Source organism: Macrotis lagotis, chromosome 8 (assembly GCF_037893015.1).
Source record: "Macrotis lagotis isolate mMagLag1 chromosome 8, bilby.v1.9.chrom.fasta, whole genome shotgun sequence".
NCBI classification, from domain to species: Eukaryota; Metazoa; Chordata; class Mammalia; order Peramelemorphia; family Peramelidae; genus Macrotis; species Macrotis lagotis.
The window spans coordinates 107177517-107199896 of record NC_133665.1 but is presented as its reverse complement, the minus strand read 5'-3'; the positions used below and the strand labels follow the sequence as shown (position 1 = coordinate 107199896).

Below are 22380 nucleotides of genomic sequence, written 5' to 3'. Positions count from 1 at the left end.
TGCTAAAGAGGAGCTTACTAGCCAAAAACGAGGAAAGAGCAGATCTAGGTAGGAACAAATAGTTATTATAGCTAGCTGACCCATAACCTTGAGGAGAGTTGTTTGAAGACCAATCAGGCTTCATTTCATCTACCAGGAAGTAGTGCAGTTCTGAGAGAAATAGTAAAGGCTGAAATAACATATCCTTAATAGTTAATTTAAACAAGTGGGAATTTGAAAGACATGTCCCTAACCTTTTGAAGTTGATATCATAGAGAACTACACTTCTCCAGAAATGACCCTTATTAATGGATGTCATGGACCAAATCGTTGTTTTGATCCAGTGTGGTCTTTCTGACATCCCATGAAAACCTTCCTTTCAGTATCTATTTGGGAAGACCCCCAACATAACAGTGATGATCCCACTAGGTGGATAGGAAAACTAGACCAAGGGTGTCAGAGAAAATATGCCTCCCTGCAATGTATCCCAAGGAAGAAAGAGAGGATGATACGATCTATCTTAGTGAATTGTGGACTTTGGTAAACTGAGTCTCTTATTACCCAAAACTAATCTCCCCTTCTCTTGGCAGTCTTTTCTTCTCTTAATCACATCTGGATAGATCAACCTCCAGGAATTTAACTATCTAGGGAGCTTGGGAGAGGATTTGTGAGTCATAAGTGAGGAGTGTAGAGACTAACTGGTATCTCAATGAATAGAGCATTGGGTCTGGAGTCAGAAGTTCAAATCTGACCTCACCTCTAGGCAAGTTACTTAATCTCTGCCTCAGTTTTCTAAACTGTAAAATGGAAATAATAGTACTTCACAATAACTTTTATTGTGGGGATCAAATAAGATGATATTTGTAAGTATACAGTGTTCACCACAAAGCAAGATATATAAATGCTTGTCCCTCTGTTGTGTTCATCCAAAAATACTAAAGGATCTTACTAAAGAAGTCTTACCTGACTTCCTCTCTGGATTGCCAAGCATGAAGTTACCTAGCAGCTTTCATGGTCCCTGGAAGTATGCTGGTACATAATTTAAATGACCATGGCCATTTTTTTTGTTGTGAAATGGCAGTGGGGCAACAGAGTCAAACGAATAAAATAAAACCTATATGAAGGATGTTTACTGTGGCATATTCCAGACCAGAGTTGAGAGTTCTAGACATGGTACTAGTAAAGGGCAATATTGAAGACTGAGTATAGATCTCTCCTGAGACCTCCCTGACCTTAGGATAATTTTGTATAGTGCTTTGGAAAAGAGCTTGAAAGTCTTCACCTTTCAGAACTCATTCAGGATTATCTCTAAAGAAAAAAGTTTCCATTCCCAGGGCTAGCTAAGGAGGGCAGGGATGGCCAGAAGGGTATGGCCGGAAGGGTATGGCTGGGTAGTTTTTTGCTGGCTGTCTAAAGAAAGATAAATTAGTCCTCTCCCAGAGTAGCCTGGCTGATCTTTCTGTCTAAGGAGAAAGTTCCCTTTGTTGTTATAAACAGGATGCTGCTGTCCTTCACCCTGTGGTCCTCTGGCCTGAGAGAGTTTGGCATTCTTGTCTTGTATCCTGCCCATCCTGCTTCCTGTCCTCACTTCCTTTGACCACACTAATTTCCATTTGAGATCTCTGATCATGTGTTTCTGTCCTGGGCATGAGAACCGTCTTGCCCATGTTGCCTTACTTTGAAGACTCCAAGCACATGTTTTTCCAGCCATTAGCACAATGATCTATACATAGTATTACTTAATAAATAGTTGTTGAGTTGAATAGAATTCTAAACCTCAGAGGAACCTTTCCCAGGTCCGGCACTATATCAGTACCTAATCCTTGGCACTGCAACCTTTTGCCAACATACTCTTTGGAGATCGTTGTATGTCTCATGAACAATTTTTTACTATCTTTCTTTTCACCCTTTTTTTTTCTTAGATGGGGAGCACCATTTAGTTTTAAGCACAGAAGGTGACCTCTGAAAGATGAAAAGTAGCAAACTTTGTTTATGATAAAAATCCAGGAGCATGAATTGGGGGGGGGGGGCCCCAGCTTTGTCCCTTTACTAGTCCTGAGGCCCTAATAACAGCTTTCTAATTCTCCTAGGCTTCAAGCTGTGCTGAGCCTTGGGAATAATAAGAATATGCATATATCCCCATATCTCACTCAATCCTCATTCCTCTCCCCTGGAAAAGCTCCAGCTGCTCCTAAGCAGGTCCCGTGGCACTAGAGCTGTCTGACAGGCCATGAGATAGGAAGGGAAATGGTTTTCAGAATTCCCCCAAGATAGAGCATTGGTCAATGGTGATCTCACCTTTCATCCATGGCCTCCCCCCCCCCCCACTATTCCCGACAGTGTCTGATGTCAACAGGAAATAAGACTGATGCAATTGAATTCAAGACCAAGTCGGTGCTCCTGCTCCAGTCCAGATCCCACCCTTCCTGCCCTGCAGGCTCCACCCTATCAGCTCCCTAGTGCTATGGGCTAGAGGAACTTGGCAAAGAAAATTGCAAGCATTGGCTGTAGGGCATGGGAGGAGGGACAAGTTGAGAAAGCTGGTATCCAAACCAACCTCCAACTATGTGGATGTTTGAGCAAGGAAGAGGAAAAGTAATCGCTTGCTTGGGCCAATCTAGCCTGAAAACTCTTCCTTTGTAGGTTCTGCCTTAGAGTTTGGGCTGTTTTTGAAGTTTTATTTTAAATAGGGCTCAAACACGTGGCTTTATCTTTGTTATTTGTGTATTGTGGGGCTTGTTGTCACTTCATGAGTTTGGGAATGGACCCAGATACTTTTTCAGAGTTAGGAAGTGCTTTCCTCATGCCATTTATGCCATCTTCAGTGACTGAATCCAAGCCAACCATTTCAGAGACTCTTTGGTGTGAGAATTGCCCTTCTCCATGCCATAGTTGGTGAAGCTTTCATTTTGCACCAATCCTAAGAGGGCAAACTTCACTGGCTCCCAAGGTTAATAACAGGGTAGAAACAACCTCCCACCTCCAAATCTCACAATGAGTCAGGGCCCCCACCCTATTGCTGGTTCAATTTCCCAGGGAAAGACTCAGAGTGGGCTCTGGAGTTAAAACTGTGATCTCTTGGGACACACCCTGACCCATCACTCCCTGGATCTCGCCTAGACGCTCACCACAGAGTCTGAGAAGCTGAGTGTTGAGTTCATAAGGGTGTGGAGGGTAGCAAGGCAAAAAAAAAAAATTCTCTTGACTTAGGGCACTACGATTTAATTAAGTAAGAAACAAACCATTGGCTCTCTATGGAGCCCACAGTTGGTCCTAACTTCTTGGCCTCAAGTCCTGGAGCACCTTCAGTTGTTGGTTTTAATTTGGTCCAAGCATTCCAGCTATCATCACTCCAGTGGTTGCTGCTACTGCCTGCTTCACTATGTAATCTTAGTTATACATAGCTGGGTACTGACACCTTTCAGTCATACACCTTCCATTTCCTTCCTCTCTCTGGGCAAGAAGGGAGAGCCAATGAAGTGCAGTAAATATCTTGGGAAAATTTCACAGTACAGACAGTTTCCTTTGAGGCCCAGATATGAGAGATAAAGATGATCTGAATAAACTGTTGGCATTTTAGTTCAGCTCATAAGTCCTGAATATAGTCCACAAATACCAGCTACTGTAAAGCATTTTATCAGTACAGGGGAATTGAGAAAGTCTGGAGGACCGGCCTCAACACCAGAAATATACATTTCAGTCCTCAATTGCTAGGTTCCTTTATTAGAGTTAAGAGAGTTAGATTTGGAGCTGGAAGGGACATTAGAAGTGCCTACTTCAATCCTGTCATTTATCTCTCTGATCGGTAGCAAGTATCAGAGATGGGATTTGAACCCAGGTCTTGTTACTTAACAGCATGCTTATAACAAGTTATTTGTCCTAGGATGAGCCACTGGAGTGGGAGAAACCAGTCCTGTCTCAAACTGAGATTGAACAGAAGATCAAGGAGTATAACAGCCAGATCAACAGTAACCTCTTCATGAGCCTGGTAAGCACTGGAGGGGAGAGGACTTTAGACAAGAGCAGAGAGAGGTCTCTTCCTCCAGCCTGATTTCATTTCAGTCACAAAATTTCATGTTGTTTTTACTTTTTTGGGATGTGGGGTGAGCAATCAGGGTTAAGTGACTTGCCCAGGGTCACACAGCTAGTAAGTGTCCGAGGCTGAGTTTGTACTCGGGTTCCCCTGACTCTAGAGCCACCCACCTACCCCCGTTTTGTTTCTAAGTAAACAAATATTTGCCTAGTCCCTGGTATGTCCTCTTCTCTGTACACCCTGTGATATGTTCTAGTATCCTATCTCTAAGGATTAAGTATCTCTATTCCTTTCCCCAGAACAAGGATGGTTCATATACTGGTTTCATCAAGGTACAACTGAAGCTTGTGCGCCCGGTGTCTGTGCCTGCTACCAAGAAGCCACCTTCCCTGCAGGATGCCAAGAGAGCCACTGGGAAGAACCAAGCTGTGAAGCGCCGCACCTCTTTTTACCTCCCCAAAGACACAGTCAAACACCTGCATGTGTTGTCAAGGACACGGGCCCGTGAGGTCATTGAGGCACTGCTCCGAAAGTTCCTGGTGGTGGATAACCCCCGAAAATTTGCCCTATTTGAACGGGCAGAGCGCCATGACCAAGGTAAAAAGCCTACTCAGTTTCCCTTTCCTCTCTCCCTCCTTTTTATTTTCTCCATTTAGGAATCTGGGCTTAAATGCCCCTTTTCAGATAAATAATTCTTTTACTGTGGGCTCTTCCTAGTTTAGGAAATGGGTCAGGAAGGTAGGCTGGGTTGATCTTGTTGGAACCTTAGGCACTAAACTGGAAAATTGGATGGTTGTACTCTACAGTGTACCTTCGGAAACTGTCGGATGATGAACAACCCTTGCGCTTACGACTGCTTGCAGGACCCAGTGAAAAAGCCTTGAGTTTTGTCCTAAAAGAAAATGAGACTGGAGATGTCAATGTGAGTATTGAATCTACTCTGGCAGACGGTTGGGGGACTCATAGGCCCCATCCCATGTACTGTGGTGGTAGAACCCAGATCATTTTCACACATCTGGGATTGCAATATTCATGCTCATAAAATTCCCTGTAACCTGAGCAGGTTGGGGTGGAAGTGATAAATTGGGAGTAAGAGATATAGCAAAATCCAGGTTAAAACGTGTCTGCATCTATCCTTGAATCAAGGCAACCATGTATATACATTTTTTCATATACATATATATATGTATGTATGTATGTATGTATGTATTCTGGAATTCATAGAATAAAGGATAGGTTTGTTCTAGCCTTTGTTGTGAAACATTCCCTTGACTGCTTGAATTGGAAACAGTAAATCTAGGGAAAAGTATCAACTGACTTAGATTCAAAAGACTCACCCTGTATTTGTCTTTACCTTCAGTGGGATGCCTTCAGCATGCCTGAATTACATAATTTCCTACGTATCCTGCAACGGGAAGAAGAGGAACATGTGCGACAAATCCTACAAAAGTATTCTCGTTGCCGCCAGAAGATGCAAGAAGCACTAGGAGCTCGCCCCCTGGGATGACCCCCCCCCCCCTTCCCCTTCTCCTTCTTGACCTCAGGGTCAAGATTGCTTAAAGGCTTCAAGAGAACACCAGGCCAAGTGGATGGGGGGTGGCGGGAGGGCACAGAATGGATGTCATATGAATGTGTCGGGGCCTGAAGAGTGAATGTGTGGGGAGGCTTCCCAACTGAAGGGGAGCTAGCTAGGTGTGTGAGGACATAGGATGTCCTTAAAGTAGCATCATGGCTGCTACTTTGGAATGACAAGAGGCTGAAAAGTCCTCTTATAAAATATTGGAACTGGGCTTGAGGAACCTGTGCCTTATTGTGCTATGTCTGGGACGATGGTTAGGAGAGGATCAATGAGCACAATCTTCTTGACTTGTGGCATTCCTTGTTCCTTCTGTCCACCACCCCCAGGAAGTACCCTTAGCCATGAAAATACCAAAACGGCCTCTCTCAAGTAGAGCTTCCAGGCCGTGAACATCTTTTGGTACCATCAGAGGTCTACTTTGCATAGCTCAAGGATGATAGCCATATGCCCTATTGGCTTCTTCTAGAGAGATTGTGTTGGCTCAGGCTGAACATACCAAGGCACAGTCTCATTATGGGTGAAATAACTTCAACTCAATCTAATGGCTCTTTGAGGGCCTTTGGTTTTCATGACTATGTGGGATCAGTCCCGCTGAAACTGAAAGATTAGGAGCTCAAGATATAGATGGACCCTTAGGGATATGGGGAATCAAATGGATTTCATTTCAGTGATAACCTTTGGAGATCTAACCCGAGAAGCACTCTGTGAGGATAGAACTGCTGGCTGACAGTGCAGTTATCGTGAATGAGAGGGTTCAGAAGGATCCTAGCTGGCCAAAGGGCATTCATTGCTGCTGCTAGGCTCTGGGGGAGTGGCTATTCACCCAAGGTGCTAACCAAAGTGAGGGCATGTCCCTCCCAGTATTTGATATGATTTGTATGTAATGGATGTATTGTTTCTTGATCTCAGCTAAGTGACTCCCAGGCGGAGATAGAGTGTATGGGACCTGTGGATGACTGCTGGGTGTGTCACAAAAAGGGCCTGGGCCCTAAAGGAATCACGTATTATTAATAAAGCTTGGGCCAATCCTTCTGCCTTCAAGGTCAGTCTGTATGTTGTGTTCAATTCCACAAATATTTCAAAAGCGTGTGTGATGTTTGTGATGGCTTTTTTCCCCTTTTCTCACTCCTCAGTGACATCCCCAATCACCTTTTTTTGTAACAAATAAGCAAATGAAAAGAGTATATTTGTTTGACTTAAATAAAAGTCTTAATAGCATTAAGCCTGCAGGCAAATCATGCATGTAAGGGAGTCAGTGAAACTGAGTTTAGAGGCTTTTGTGGGGAACATATTTATACATTAGTGCAGTCAGAAGACTGATCTATTTTGAGTCACATCAAAAGTGGAAGGACCATCAAGGATGGGGCCCCTCCTTATTCACAAAGAATGTGGGTAAGTCTTATTTTGATGGGTTCTAGGGAGATAGGAAGACTTTCTTTTGGGGAAGGGAGAAGGAGGTTGAGGCAATTGGGATTAAGTGACTTGCCCAAAATTAAAGGAAGATAAAAAGCAAAACAGTTCCTGCTTAGATTCTCATTTAAGAGTGAGGAAACTGAAGGCTAGGTGGAGCAGTGGATAAAGCACCAGCCCTGGAGTCAAGAGTACCTAGGTTCAAATCCCATCTCACACTTAATAATTACCTAGCTGTGTGGCCTTGGGCAAGCCACTTAACCCCATTTGCCTTACGAAAGCCTAAAAAAAAATTAAAAAAGAATGAGGAAGCTGAGGCAAATAGGATGAAGTGATTTCCCCAGAGTTACATAGTCCCAGTCTTCCTGACTCTAGTCCCAGCTCTATGCACTATGAGGCCACCTAGCTTAGATTTTAATGGAGATATATAAAAGTATAATCATGTGTGTGTGTCTGTGTGTCTGTGAAGTAGATCCAAAGTAACATTAAGGAGAATCAGGAAAGGCTTGTGGGAGAGTATTAAAACCAAATTTTGAAGAAAGGCAGTATCATTCTAGGGATGGAGGTAACCAGAACAAAAGCATGAAGAAAGGAGATGAGAATTATGTGAGAGGAGCAAGAGGTATACTAGGATATCTTAGGCCATCGATCAGGGATAGGGAACCTTTTTTCTGCCAAGGGTCTTTTGGATATTTATAATATCATTCGTGGGCCATACAAAATTATTAACTTAAAATTAGTCTATATTTGGTCAAATATTTAAATCATCTCTAAAAAGCTGCGAGATTTATTGAATTTCCCTTGCCATGGCAACACCAGATCAAATGATTTCTCAGACCTTATGCAGGCCAGAAGGGAATTTAAAACTAAAGTGGGAAAGGGCCATGTTCTTTAAGGGGAAAAGCAGTAACATAGTTAGACCTAGGTTTTAGTAAAGTCATTTTGGCATCTCACTGGAGTCAGAAGAGACTTGAGCCAGGGAGACCTAGTAGGAGGCAATAAAGACCAAGAAGGATGAGTTGTATGAGAAGATGGAACTATAGTGGCATTCCATGGCCACTTCCAAGCTAAACTCCCTATATATATATCCTATGACATTCTCTCACTAGAACTCAGACTCATTCTGGGGACCCTGGGCTCTTCTGCCTACACTCTGGTCTTCTCCCATTGGAACATGAACATGGGCCACAGGGTCTCGGATCATAATTAGTGAGCTTCCCCTCCTTAGCTAGCTTTTTTTCACTATTGGCAAAGCAATGGAGTTAAATGACTTGCTCAAGGTACAACTAAGTATTATGTATCTGGGGTTGGATTTGACTCAGGTCATCCTGACTCCAGGGCCAGTGCTCTAGCCACTGGGCCACCTAGCTGCCCCAGCCTTCTCTCTTTATGCCCTTCTTGGCTACCTCTAAGTCAGACCATTGCTTGGACCTTCCCCTTCCATCCTTAACTTCCTTTTATGTGTCATCATAGGGATTATTTTGCTTATTTTGGGATCTTTGATAACAGTAAAAAAATCAAGCAAAAACAGTAAGATTCAGCAACTGATTGGATTTGTTAGATAAGTACGTGATCGAAACTAGATGAATTGAAAGATGAGGGTGCCTTCAACAGTAAGGGGGAAGTTTGAAAGAGAGATGGTTTGGGGGTAAGAAATAATGAATTCCCTTTTGGGCATGTTGAGATTGTGATGCCTAGGAGATATCTAATCTGAAATGTTCAATAGGCAGTAGGTGATTGCAGAGCTGGAGCTCAGGAGAGACTGGGACTAGCTATATAAATCTGGGAGTCATACATAAATAGCAATAATAATTGAACCCATGAGAACTGATCAGATCACCAAATGAAAGAAAGAAAGTAAATGAAGGAAACTCTGGAACTCTAGGGAGAAGGTAACCAACCAACATCTGAATTGAAGGCTCTATCTCATGCAGAAAAACTGCTACTTCCCTGTTGCCATAAGTAGAATTCATGTCTAGAAAGGACAAGAGGGAGGCAAGAGTAGGGCTTCTTCATTCAAGAACTAGGGAAGTCCTTAATATTGTAACCAAAGGTTACAGTAGGGAGCAGAGACTCATACACCCCAGATACTTTTACAGCTTCAAGGAGGTAGATTTCCAGCAGCAGAACTATCTATATCCACTGAGCTAACCTTGGCAATAAGACAGTTGAGCTGAGGAGAGGTGAATAACTTGGCTGAGTTACTTCCATTCAGTGGAAATGCTGGCCCCTGGGAGTGCTTCATGGGGACCCCAAAGAAGAGATGGAATCAATGCCCAACAGCACCAGAGAAGTGAGTCATTTGGGCCAAATGTGTTACTTTTAAAGCTTGTGCCCATTCTTATCATGGGTGATCTGTGTATTTTTTTTAGAGTTTTTTTTTGCAAAGCAGTGGGGTTAAGTGACTTGCCCAAGGTCACACAGCTAGGTAATTATTAAGTGTCTGAGACTAGATTTGAACTTAGGTCCTCCTGACTCCAGGGCCAGTACTCTATCCACTGCACCACCTAAGCTGCTGGGTGATCTGTGTATTTATGAAAGAATGTGCCCCAGATTTGTGGGGGAAATGTTTTATAGCTACTATTCTAAGCAATTTTTGTAAATGCTGTTGTTTTAAGCTAATTGTATCTACTGATTGACTACTGAGGGGAAGTTGGGGCTCATGAGCCATAGTTCTCTACTGCTGTGCATCATCTGTCTAGCCCAGGGTGGGTGCTAAAATAGACATCTAGGCTCTCCAGATATTTAAAAATCTAAGCTTTTGCAACCAAAAAATGATCTGACAACTATGAGAGCTCAATTTGCATACCTAAACTTGGAGATACAATTGTCTAATGTGTAAATCTTCCAAATCGTATAACATTAGAGTTTCAGTGGATTTTTTTAGTCTTTTTTTTTTTGCAATCAAATGGGGTTAAGTGGCTTGCCCAAGGCCACACAGCTCCGTAATTATTAAGTGTCTGAGGCTGGATTTTAAATCAGGTACTCCTGACTCCAGGGCCAGGGTTCTATCTACTGTACCACCTAGCTGCCCCAACAGAGAAATTTATTATCTTGAATTCAAACAAAAAGCTTTCATAAAAATTGATGAGTGTGGGTGGCTAGGTGGTACAGTGGATAGAGCAATGGCCCTGGAGTCAGGAGCACCTAAGTTCAAATTTGGCCTCAGACACTTATTAATCACCTAGTGTTGTGGCCTTGGGCAAGCCACTTAACCCCATTTGCCTTGGGAAAAAAAACCTAAAAAAATTGATGAGTGGGATTGAAAAAATGAGTATCGTGATTTACTAAGTGTAGCCAATGATACATTACTTCCACATCTTTTTTAGCTACAACAGCCATGAATGTCAGGGAAGGAAATAAACTGGGCTTTAAAAACAATCTTCTGAATCAGTCTCTCAAATTGTTAAATCAAGATTTCCAAAAATAAGGAAACAATCACATTACTTACTAAATTATATGATTAATAACTATTTTAATCAATGTTATAATATGTTGTTCGTTTAATTTTTCCTTTTAATTTTAAGGTATGTCTTATTAGTACATGTAAATATCTTTTTTTAGAAAGATTTTATTTTGAGTTTTACAATTTTCCCTCCATTCTTGCTTCCCGCCCCCAGAAAGACAGTCTGTTAGTCTTTACATTGTTTTCAGTACATGTATATTGGGGATGCATACTAAAAATTTATTGTACTGATTGCACCGAATCAAAAAAAGTTTGAAGCTAGTTGTTTTAGGTATTTAAATGTTACATCATAGGCTTATAATTAGAGCTAGGATGGATGATGCTCTCATTTTACATAAACGGAAATTGAGGTTCCCCATGAAATACCTAAGATCACAAGGGCAGTAATAATTATCATTATCAGACAATAAGCTAGAATAGCACTTTTAAGATGTGCAAAATGCATTACAAATATTTCATGTTCTCACCACTTGATAGAAAAGAAAAACTGAGGCGGCGGTTAACTGATTGAGAGAAAATTATATTTCCAAGTTTGGCCATATAAAATGCACTCTCACAGTTGTCCGGTCATTTTTTGGCTGCCAAAGCTCAGATTTTTAACTAGCCGGTGACTGCGGGCACGTTCAGATGTCAAATCTGCCCCCTCTCTCCCTCTCTCTGCCCTGGCTCCCCCTTAAACTTCCTCTTCTTGAGGCTACAGTAGCTGCTTCAATTACTGCAACAATGTAACACCTTCCCAAACCCCGCGCTAGCTCCGCCCCGAGTCTAGGAGGAGACACAAAGAGACAAGCTCGTTAAGGAGGTGGATAGGTTCCAGGGTCCTCCCCGCTTGATCGCCTTACTCCGGACGCGCTCCCACTTTGTAGCGCCCCTAAAACGCGATCAAGTTTCTAGATGGTTCGGACCGCAACCGGGCAGAGTGAGCGAGCGCCTCCTGGGCACGCTTGAAGTCACAGCGGCGCCAGGCCTAGGTATGCTGGGACTTGTAGTTCGCTCGTCTTTGTGAACTGCGAGCCAAGCAGCGCCGATGCGAGCGTGGCCTCCTGGGAGTTGAAGTCTTTCGGCGGAGCGCAGGCTTGAAGTTGTAGTGCATGCCGGGATTCTTAACCAGTCGAGGGTTCCCCTTGGTTCTTCCTTTCGAATCGACGGCTCCGGCTACCAATGGACGGAGGAGGAGGGCGGAGCGGAAGTCGTCCGGGGCGCCGCCGGAAGTGAAATGCCTTCCGCTCAGTCCCAGGGAGTCGGCTTCGGTCCGTTCGCTGCGGAGCGCTGTGAGGCGCGGGGCCTCAGGATGCTCCGCGGACCCTGACATGGGCACCAGCGGCTCCAAGGGCCGGGGGCTGTGGCCCTTCTCGGCGCCGGCGGCGGCGGCGGCGGCGGGGCCGGGAGGCAGCCCCGAGCTCAACGAGGCGGCCCGAGCGCAACACGCCCTGGCCCGGGCTCGGGGCTTCCGCACCGCACCGCCCTTCGTGTTCACCCGGCGCGGGTAAGGGGACGGGGGGCGGCGGGCGGCCGGGCCTCGGCGGGGAGGCCCGGGGCTGAGCCGGGAAGAAGCGGCGGCCTCTGCGCTGGAAGAGTGCCCGCGGGGCCCCTCTGGAGAACAGAGCCCCGGGGAGGCGGAGCGCCTCGGGCGTGGGGGGGCGCCCTGAGGACCCCGCCGCCCCCCACGTGTCTGGGCCCAGGCTCGGCCCTCCCGGCCCTGCAAGATGCGCTGCCGTTCGGCGTAGCCGAGCACGGCCCAGAACACGGGATGGCCGGGAAGCCCGCCGAGGGCTTGGAAGGGGAGAGGCCCGGCGGCCCGGGGCCGTGACATCCAGGCTATTTCAGGAATATTCATTGGCATCCGTGTGCGGGATGAATCCGACCGGGGAGAGGCCAGAAGCAAAAACATTAAGGCTGCTGCAGCACAGCCCGGGCCGGTAGTCTGCAAACTCTTTTGATGGGGCGCCCTATTTGTGAAATATTGAGACCCCATATGTATTACTTACTTATTGCCCACATGCATATACTACTGAGTAATAATTAGGCACTTTATGAAACTTTAACAAAAGTTCCAAGTTAATATAGTGAGAGGAAGAATAGCATTTCATCAAAGAAAAACTGGAGTTTGAGTAGGAAAGTGTTCTGGTCTAACTCATCCTCTAGGGAAAAGAAAAAAAAACATGTTGGCAGTTCTGTAGAGAATGAATCGGAGAAGAGAGAGACTTGGGAGGAAACTGTTGCATTAATTCAGATGACATGAGGTAATAAAGCCGGAACTAGTGTGGTGGCTGTGAGAGTAGAGAGAAGGAGAGGGGTGAGAGACGTAGGTAGAAGTCACAAGATTTTGGCAGCTGTTTCAGATGCGTGGTGTGAATGAGACTGAGAAATTGAGTGTGACAGGAGTTTCCAGACCTGGATGGCTAGAAAAAGGGTGGTGCTCTCAACAAGAATAGAGAAATTTGGGGAGATAGGCTTGTTTTGGACACATTGCCTTTGAAGTACTTGGGTGATATCCAGCTCTGAATAGGCAGTAAGCAATGTGGTAATGGAATTAAGAAAAGGAATTAGACTTGGAGATCACTAAGTGAATGTAGAGAGGAAAAAAGAGATGGGCATATCTGAGGATCAATCAGAACCCAGAGAGCAAGAGAGATCAGTTTTACTACTCCCCGGAGTGGAGATATTTTCATGGTCAGTAGTATTAAATTTTAAACTGAAGAGAGGTCAAGAATGATGAAAATTTGAGAAAAGGTTATTAGATTTGCCAGTTAAGAGATATTTGGTAACTTTGAAGAGGACAGTTTTAGTTGAATGCAGAATCAAGGATAATAAGGAAGTTGAGAATCTGGGAGACTTAAAGGATGGTGTTGTCTTAGAGCAGAGATGTCAAACTCATCTAGCAAATGTTCAAGTGCAAACAGTACCAGATTAAAATGTAATTGAGAAATATTTTGCAAAATAAAAAATACAGTATAACATAATGATTATCTTTGGCCTACTGGCATCCACTCTGACTTGAGTTTAACACCACTACCTTGGACAAAAATTTGAAATTTGACAAAGAGAGAATAATGTAAAGGGATCCTCCCTTCTGGATAATATTCTCCAGAAAGAGGAGTAGGGTTTGAGTGTACTAAGGTTTGAGAGGGAAGAGTACTCAACAGTATCTTTGTAACTGCTGGCACAAGTGCTCAGGGCTAAGCAATACTATAATCTTTCCCTCAAAGAAAGAAAACAGTCCAGAGCTTGTAAGCTATGGAAGACAAGGGGTAGAGTCTCTATGGATGAAATAAGATTGTGTAGTTCAAAGCCCTATAAATGGCATAGCAGGGAATGTGGAATGTTAGGGTATTGTCATAGCATTTTGGTGGTCTGGGGCCTCCTTTGATTTTTGTTTGTTTTTCTAATTAGTATCATTTATTTTTATCTCTGTCATCTCTCTTTGGGGGGAAAACCCCTTGTAATAAATAGTGAAAGCAATACAAATACCATGTTAATCATTTCCAAAAATAGTATTTTTCCTTCTGCATTTTGAGTCCATTCCTTTCAGTCAGGAATTGAGAAGCATTCTACATTAGCTATCCTCTGGAAACATGGTCAGAGTTCTTGAATCCTTTGAAGTTGTATGCATTTACATTGTTGTTAATGTATAAACTTTGGAGCTCACTAGTTAAGCAAGACCAGTGAAGGCCATGAAGATAATATTCCTTTGGATGGAGAGAATGAAGTGGTGGAAAGTTGTTGCAAGAGTAAACTAAACAAGCTTTGCAAATAATTAGATAGATAGAACTAGGTAGTGGAAAGAGCAAAAGATGACTGAGCTTGCAAACCTGAGTGACCTGATAGTGGTGTCCTCAACAGAAAGGGAAATTTACAGGGGTAAGTTGGGATTCAGAAGGTATATAATGATTTCTGTTTTAGCTGTGTTGAATATGAGATATCAGTGAATTAATAAGGTAGAAATGGCTACAGAACAGTTGACTTTGCAGAACTGGAGCTTCCCCTTCTCCAACTCCTTTGAATATTCTCATTTTTCTTAAAAACATCACATCCTTCCAATCACTGTTCTCCACAACTTTAGTTATCTTTCATTGTTTTTCCTTCACCTTTTTCCCCTTTTCCCCCATCAGCTGTCAAGTTTTCAGTATTCTACCTCACCAATCTATACTGCATTCATCTGTCTCTACAATTTCAAAGTTTCTACCTTAGATCAGGTCCCTACCTCCTTTTGTCTGAGTCTAATGCAAAAACCTCCTGATTGGTCTTCTCCACTCTCTAGGCTTTTGCCCAAGTGCTTTCCCTTCTTTGCAGTATTTGTTCTTGATACTTTTGCCTCTTGGAATTCTGAACTTTCTTCAAGACTTCTATAAGAAGCCTTGATTCTTCCTTACCTCCTCCCAAAGTTGCTGGTTCTCACTCCTTGACATCTTTGAATTATTTTGTATCAACTTTGTAATCACTTTTCTGGGTGCATGTTGTCCCACTGTTTCTGTTCCTTTCCTCCCCCTCTCCCTCTGTAAATTCCTCTGAGTCTTTTGTCTTCTTATCTCTAGTCCTAACACTTCATTCAACAGAGTAGCTGTTTAATAAATATTTCTTGAATTGGGAGATTGGATACACACACACACACATACATTGAAAGAGATACAGTATTTATTCATGCATATGTATGTGAATGAGCCTTCTCAGTGACTAACAAAATTTAACCAGACAGAAGAGGGCTCAGGACAGAACTTCATAGAGCACCCACACTTTTTGGGCAGGTGGATAATGATCCTGCAGAGGAGACTGAAAAGAAATGATCAGATAGGAGAACCAGTGGAGAGTAGTATAATGGTTAAAGGAGAGTGTGTCAAGAAAGAGGTGATCAGCAGTTTCAAAAACTGTGCAGAAGAACTAAAATCCTGTATATATTTCTAGACCAGTAAAGAGAAAAAAGAGGAGTGATTAAAGGGGCTATTTCCAGTAGAAGCCTGGAAAGAGGATAGAGTTAGAATACTATTAAAGATTCAGGTACAAGGTTTGCACTTGGTGCCTACTTAGCAAAGAGATGAACCTGTTCTCAAAGATAAAGCCAAGGAGATGAGAATGGGGGATATTGGTTGCTATTTAGTCTTTCTGGTTATACATGTCTGACTCTTTGTGGCCTCTTTGGGGTTTTCTTGGCAGAGATACTGAAGTAGTTTGCCATTTCCTTCTCTTGCCTATTTTACAGATGAGGAAACTGAGGCATACAGGAATAAATGACTTGCCTAGGGTCACACAGCTAGTAAGTGTCTGAGACAAGATTTGAATTCATGAAGATGAGTCTTCCTGCCTCCAGACCCAGCACTCTATCCACTCTTGTCACTTAGCTGCCCCTCAACCCAGAATCCAGTTCCCTCCAAAGCTGTTAGGACTGTGGCAATGACTGGGAGCATTCATGAAGATACCTACCTCTTATCTTCCCAAGACTCAATTTTTTGAAGATAATACAAGGACTCTAGTTTAATTCCTTCAGAGGAGGCTGAGAAGTAGGATTGGATTACCTATTCCCTCCATGTATCTGGAAGAAGAGTCAAGTCACTTAGGGCCTCAGCTCTGGGACTGATGAAAAGCCTATATTTTGGGTCCCATTTAGGGGTCAAAGAGTAATGTTGGTTATGAGCCTTTCTGAAGGCCATTTAGGCCCGACCTGGAAAGTTTGTGTGGGTGGAGACATATACTGCATTAAAGCCCAGAACTGGAACCATTTTCATTAGTATTTAACTTGGGGATGGGATAGGAAATGCCATGGTCCTGAGACAGCTCCAACTTCTGTTGGCAGAAGTTGTGGGCTTCCTGCCATCTTAGAGCAGGCATCAAAACTGTCTCTGATTCCAGCTGTTCCTACTGAGGCAAAGTATAGCCAGCCTTGACCTCTGGCAGTAGCTTCTTCTCAGAGCCTACCAGGCTATGAAGTTGAGGGCCTAGGCATGGAACTGTACCACAGAGACCCTGTTTTAATGGACTCCCTCTGGTGGCACCACAGTGCTGGATCTTCTATAATAGATAAGAGAGCTCTGAGGGTAGTAGACATCAAGTATTGTGACAGTTCACCTTTGAATATCCCCACTTTCTACTTCCTCCTCTAATTGAGTCCCTGAGGCTTCAAAGAAAGGGTATCTCTCCAGGCCTTGCTAGCTTCTCTCCACCTCTTCCTCTACCAAAGGCTGTCCCTTATGTCATGAGAACTCTGTATCTCTGACCTTGCTTGTCGATGAGAAACAATACATTTACATTTATTAAGCTCCTTCGACACAAGCCAAGCACAGTTAAGTGCTGGGGATTATAAAAAGGGGGCAAAAGACAATTCCTGCCCATAAGGAGCTCACAGTCTAATGGAGGAGACAGACAATTATGTACAGATTTTGTATTCATTTTGGGAGGATATTGAATAAGTGATGCTCCTTGAGCCTTGATTCAATCAGTGGAGCCAGTGGTCCTGATGGCACTTTGTCCTCTGCTCCTACAGTTCCATGTATTATGATGAAGATGGTGACCTGGCCCACGAGTTCTATGAGGAAACAATTGTCACCAAGAATGGGCGGAAGCGTGCCAAGCTGAGGCGGGTACAGAAGAACCTGATCCCTCAGGTGAGGGAGAGCAAGAAATACAGGTCCCCTCCCAGCCTCCATCCTCCTCCCATATTGCCGTCATAAAGTTGTATAGGAATCATTCTCCCAAATAAATGAAGGCTCAGCAGAACTACATTCTCCTGGACCAGTTTCTGCTTTATCATTACTTCTATAAAGCCTGTTCTTTCTGCTGCCAGCTTGGAAGTGTGGAGCTTCTTGGAACAGCATATTCAAGGATGGGATAAGCTGAAATGGCCTCCACTTGCCCTTATTCCTCTTTCTTTTTCTTAGCAGAGGCTGCTGTGAAGTCTGGTAAAAGATTATAGGTCCATGTACCCCTCATATTAACTCCATCGTGAAGACAGGAAAAGCAAAGCCAGCCCAGAAAGACTTGCAGTTCTGGGGGACCTGGTTTATGCACAATTAACGAGAGGACAGATTAGAATCATATGTTAGGCTGGCTTTGTCATTCACTCCACAAACATTGATTTATGAAGAGCAGTGAGCTATATTAGACCTCTGGAGAAGTTACAAAGATCATTAGAACATTTATTTAAATATAACCCAAATAAGAGTATTAAAAAGGGCTCTAAAACGAGTTTAAAGTGCTTTGGTAGTAAATGAAAAAGAACCCCGCTAATAGCTGACATTTATATGGAATTTTAAAGTTTACCAGAGTGTTTTATGTATATTCTCTCCTTTTAGCTTTACAGTAAGTAGTCTTGCAAGATGGGTAGCATTTCTTTCCAGTTAACAAATGAGGAACACAGAGGGTGAGAGGTTAAGTGATTTGGCTATGATTAGTTTCACAGTCACTAAATATTAAAGCTGGGCTTTGAACTCAGGTCTCCCCCACTTCAGGTTCAGCATTCTATGCATGATGTTGCACTGCTTCAAGAGGAGGATTGGGAGGCAGGACTGGCAGGAGATTTATAGAGAGAATCCTGCAACCATAGTAGTTAAAGAAAGGTTTCCTGAAAGAGACAGAACCTGAGGCAAGGCCTAACCGGTATCAATTTTATTTGCAGGGTATCGTGAGGCTAGACCACCCTCGCCTTCACGTGGATTTCCCAGTGATCATCTGTGAGATGTGAGCCCTGCAGCCCCTTCCTGCCCACACCCCGAGTCTGCGGGGTAGTGGGTATGGACATCTGGGGAGGAAGAGGGGTATCAGGGCCAAAAAGAGGCCTTGACTGGGGAAAACTCTCCACTTCCTTGGCAGGGCACCCCAAGCTGCTGAGTCCACAAATTCCAAGTGTAGGTCCTGATGAGAGGTGCCTGGGTTAAAGCAGCAACCCCAGAATGAATTCCACCTGACATGGGTCCCTTAGTGGGCCATATTTTTTCATCTGCAAACCAAAGGGTGGGCAAGCTAGATAACCCAGTTCTGTTTCTTCACAGTATTGGGTCATGTTTGTTTGAGGGGAGGGTCGGGGGATAAAGGATAGTTGGCTTGGTTCACTGGAGTAGGTATTTTCTCCAGGATCTGAGAACTTGGGTAAAGGAAGGGGGTAGAATGCCCAGTTTTTCTTCCTGAACCCCAAAGCCCCCACCCCATCCTCCGATATCCAGAGAAATATCAGCAAATAAAAGATGGGTGAAAGCTCAGGCCAGGAACTTCAGGGTACAATTTCCTTGCTTCTGACCTCAACCACCTCCCCAACACTCTTCCTTGTAGCATGTACCTCTCCCTCTGCCCAGCCTGGGGGAAGGGGCAGGAGAACCATGGGGCTTGATCACTGTCAGGGAGACAAGGGGACACAGCACTTTATGAGCAGGGTCTCTTCCCTTGATGATCCTTCTCTTTGTGTGTCCCCAGGGACTGTAGGGCTGGCTGTAGGGAGCTTTGCTATGCACAAGCAGGACCCACCTTTGTCCTCTCCCTCACATTTCTGAGCATTTCAGCCGTTTGCTACCTCGATTCCTTCCACCCCCGAGGGAGGCTGGTCTCAATGAATCTCACAACCACCCCTGATCACCTTCCCCCTCTCTCCCCCTCTCACTACTAGCCCACAATTAGCTCAGCCTACTGGAACCGAAGGGGGATTAGAAGGCTCCCTGGCTGGGGGTGGGTTTCACTTCCTACACTGTGATCCTCCCCAATCTCACCCCTTTATACATGTAGACACCCAATCCCTGAGGGAATGTTTGAAAACTGAATGAATAGTAGCTCATCTCCATGGGAACCCTAGAATTGGGAGAAAAACATAAACTCCAAGGAGATGGGAGAGGGAACCCTTGCTTATTACCCCTGTTAGAATCCCTGAGAAGCCTCTCTGGTTCTTGGGAGAAAGGAGTTTCCACACACTACACTTGATGTGTTCTTCAGTCTTGTACTCATCAACTCTGGAGAGCACATTCCCAACCAACCCTCTACCCTGTTATGATAGGCAATTCTGCCCACCTGGCAAACTTACCCATATCTCTTTAGTGCCCTGGCCCCTCTCACATGGTACTGTGCTAGCCCAATCCTCCCCTAAGCTGCTCATCTGCTCATGGGCATAGGTGACTGGGCCCAACCTTCTGCTCTCCAGGGTCCATTTGGGCAGGGGTGGAATAAGGAGACCACAGAAGGGAGACTTACAATGTGAAGGTTTGTAAATAGTCTATCTATGTTCATGATATTGTTGAAGCAGAAATTCAGTCTGTTTACTTTTTAGGATTACTTTTTAAAATTTCTGTGCAAACTGTGTTTTTTTTGTGTGAATGTGACAGAGAGAAGGTCTGGGGCAGAAATGATAATAGAGGGGGAAGAGCTGGCTGCTCTCCCCCAGCCCAGGCTGGTGTGCCCTTTTGTTGAATTTCAATAAAATTATTTGTAGATCCATCCCAATGAGTGAGCAATTTATTGGGAATGGGAACCTTTTAGACTATTTATTGTTCCATTATATTCTTTTGTCTTTTTTTAATTTTATTTAAGGCAATGGGGTTACGTGACTTACCTTAAGGCCATACAGCTAGGTAATTGTTTCTGAAACCGAATTTGAACTCAGGTCCTCCTGACTCTGGGGCCCATGTTCTACCCACTGTGTCACTTAGCTACCCCCTTGTCTTTCCTTCTTGAATAAGACCATTACATCAGGGAAATAACATGACATGCACAGGGATTGGACTTGGAGTGGGGTGCTGTGCTAAGTCATCAGCCTCACTTTATCCTCGGAACTATCTGGGTCCAGTAGCCAGATAAGGATCAGGACAACTGGAGAGGGCCCTGGATGTAAGTCAGACTTGCCCAGGGTGACTCAGTAAATGGCAAGCATCTGAGTCTGTATTTGAATTCCACTCCAGGATTAGGGCCACCTAGCTGCTTGGAGCTACACTATGGTAGAGGAAATGGGAGACTGGTTTGAGGTGGCCTAATGAGGGTGAAGAGAAGGTAGCAGCAGTGATTCTCTATCCTGAAACCCTCCATCTTCTCCCTATCTCTGAAGAGGCAGCTCTTTTTGTGTCAGTGCCATGGGCCCCTGCAAAAGCCAAGGAGGGTCTATCACTTTCCTGCTCCCTTACTCCTATATTAACTCTTAGCCAGATGGGGGAAGCCATGTTGTGCCAGCTGCTCCCCTAGCTTTCTGGCAGTAGAGGGCAGTATTTACATGGCCAGATGATCTTTGGGGTGGAGAGATGGAGGGATGGGGTGGTGTGGAGAGGCAGAAAGAACTTGGGGGTCCTGAACCCCTAGGTATATTTTAAGGATCAAGGCTCTTGATGGAGCTCTGAGAGCCATTTTTGTTGTGTAATGCTATATGAAATGAAATGATCATGAGTGGATTAAACTGTGAGATGTCTTACAGGGTCTTTTTCCCTCTGCCCTCCTTCCACCTCCTGCCTTACTTGACAAATAACTATTAGAGAGCAAGTGAATGAACATTTCTCAGAATGTACCTTATCCCCATACCATATGTCCATTGGACAGCTGGGCCCCAAGGGGCAAGCATGTTTTTATTTAAACTTATTCCCCAATTTGCTGCTTTGAATTAGATTTTGCACCTAGAATGTAAGACCACATTCTCCACCAATGAGAACAAGGTCAGTGGTGGGCTAAGGTTGCCTTAGGGACCCTATATATTACTTCTGCTGTTTGTACTCAGGGTCTCCCTCTTACCATTTACATGAGGGAAGTGATGCCTGCTTCTCATAGGAAACAAATAAAATTTCTCTTTGCATCTTGAGAAGTCTCTGAAAATTATTGGATGGGCTATATACCACACAATCAGGAAAAGTTAGAACTGATTGCCATTCATGAGCCTTCAAAATAAGAGACCATCCTGTTAGAAGACCTGGCTTCTTACCTATCTTATCCTGTCTCAGAAATAGTAGGTATGGCTAGAGGTATATCCCTTCTGAGTTATCAGACATTGAACTTTGAATCTTCATCAAAAGGAATCTCTGGATATTTCTGTCCTCTCAGATATGGGCATTTATAAACTAAAAACTATTTGGTTTTTCCAGGAAAATACTTTTTCCAGAATGATCTATGGGTGGAAACAGGATTTTACTGGCTGATTTTATCTGAGATTGACTCACCTGATGTCTTGTGTTCCTCATCCCACAAGTATGCTCCACTGGGCAGATTAGAACCCAGTGAATAAGATAGGGAGAGGGCAGAGCAGTGCAGCTCTTCTCCCACCAAAGAGAGAAGCTACTTACCTTTTCAATAGCTGAGGAAGATGCAGGCAGCAGCACCATTTTACTGCCTACCACCCCCAACCGCCCCTTTAGAAGAGAGCTTGGCCAGATCACTGCCCTCCCGATTTAACTCCTTCAGCTAGGAATGGAAGGTTCTTCAGGACAGCCTAGCAACTCAGTCTTTTCCCTTTATCTAAGATGAAAGCCATCATGGAATCTGTCCCCGAATGCTATTAGGTACAGCTATGTCTGTAGATTTGGTATGGGGGTGGGAAGAGAGTCAGTGGGAAGGGTGTTTTGATGGCCTTGTTTAGGGAGATAAGTGTCTTCTGGTGAGGTGGAGTCCATGTCTAATAATGGTGGAGAGACAGAAGGTCCAAGTAGATTCTCTCTTTTTTTTCTGTGCCTGCCCCTAATTGGAGCAGTGATACCCCCAGGATTCTCAGGAATCCAGACATCCTACTTCCAAACTGAGAGCTCTCTGGATTCCAGAGAGATGGGGGGGAGTCCGCATACTAGGCTTAGAAGGAAATAATAAGTGAAGAATTTAGGGGGGCAGATACGATCTCCAATCTTGAGTCCTGCCCCTCCCATCAAACACTCACCCAGGTTACTGCCAGAGTCATCAATGCCAGTTTACCCCTCCCCCCCAGGAACTCCCTGTCCTGGGATGGGTTTGTTTCATCTGATCCCCAGAGCTGGGAACAAT

The 22380-nt window shown here is 44.2% G+C and overlaps 2 protein-coding genes across 3 annotated transcripts in view; both read left to right on the top strand.

The window, feature by feature from the left end:
- Positions 1 to 6632, top strand: part of RASSF1 (Ras association domain family member 1) — a 34661-nt gene extending 28029 nt beyond the window's left edge. For both annotated transcript variants that reach the window (XM_074198024.1, XM_074198025.1), the window contains 4 exons: positions 3863 to 3967; positions 4312 to 4609; positions 4819 to 4934; positions 5373 to 6632. In XM_074198024.1, coding sequence (XP_074054125.1) covers positions 3863 to 3967; positions 4312 to 4609; positions 4819 to 4934; positions 5373 to 5519 — 666 coding nt within the window. In that variant the 3' untranslated portion in view covers positions 5520 to 6632. The remainder of the gene's footprint in view (positions 1 to 3862; positions 3968 to 4311; positions 4610 to 4818; positions 4935 to 5372) is intronic.
- Positions 6633 to 11470: 4838 nt separating this feature from the next.
- TUSC2 (tumor suppressor 2, mitochondrial calcium regulator) lies at positions 11471 to 19872 on the top strand. The gene is made up of 3 exons (XM_074198026.1): positions 11471 to 11953; positions 16943 to 17063; positions 18074 to 19872. The coding sequence occupies exons 1-3, from the start codon at positions 11559 to 11561 to the stop codon at positions 18137 to 18139; spliced, it is 582 nt and encodes a 193-aa protein (XP_074054127.1). The 5' UTR covers positions 11471 to 11558; the 3' UTR covers positions 18140 to 19872.
- The last annotated feature ends 2508 nt before the right edge of the window (positions 19873 to 22380 follow it).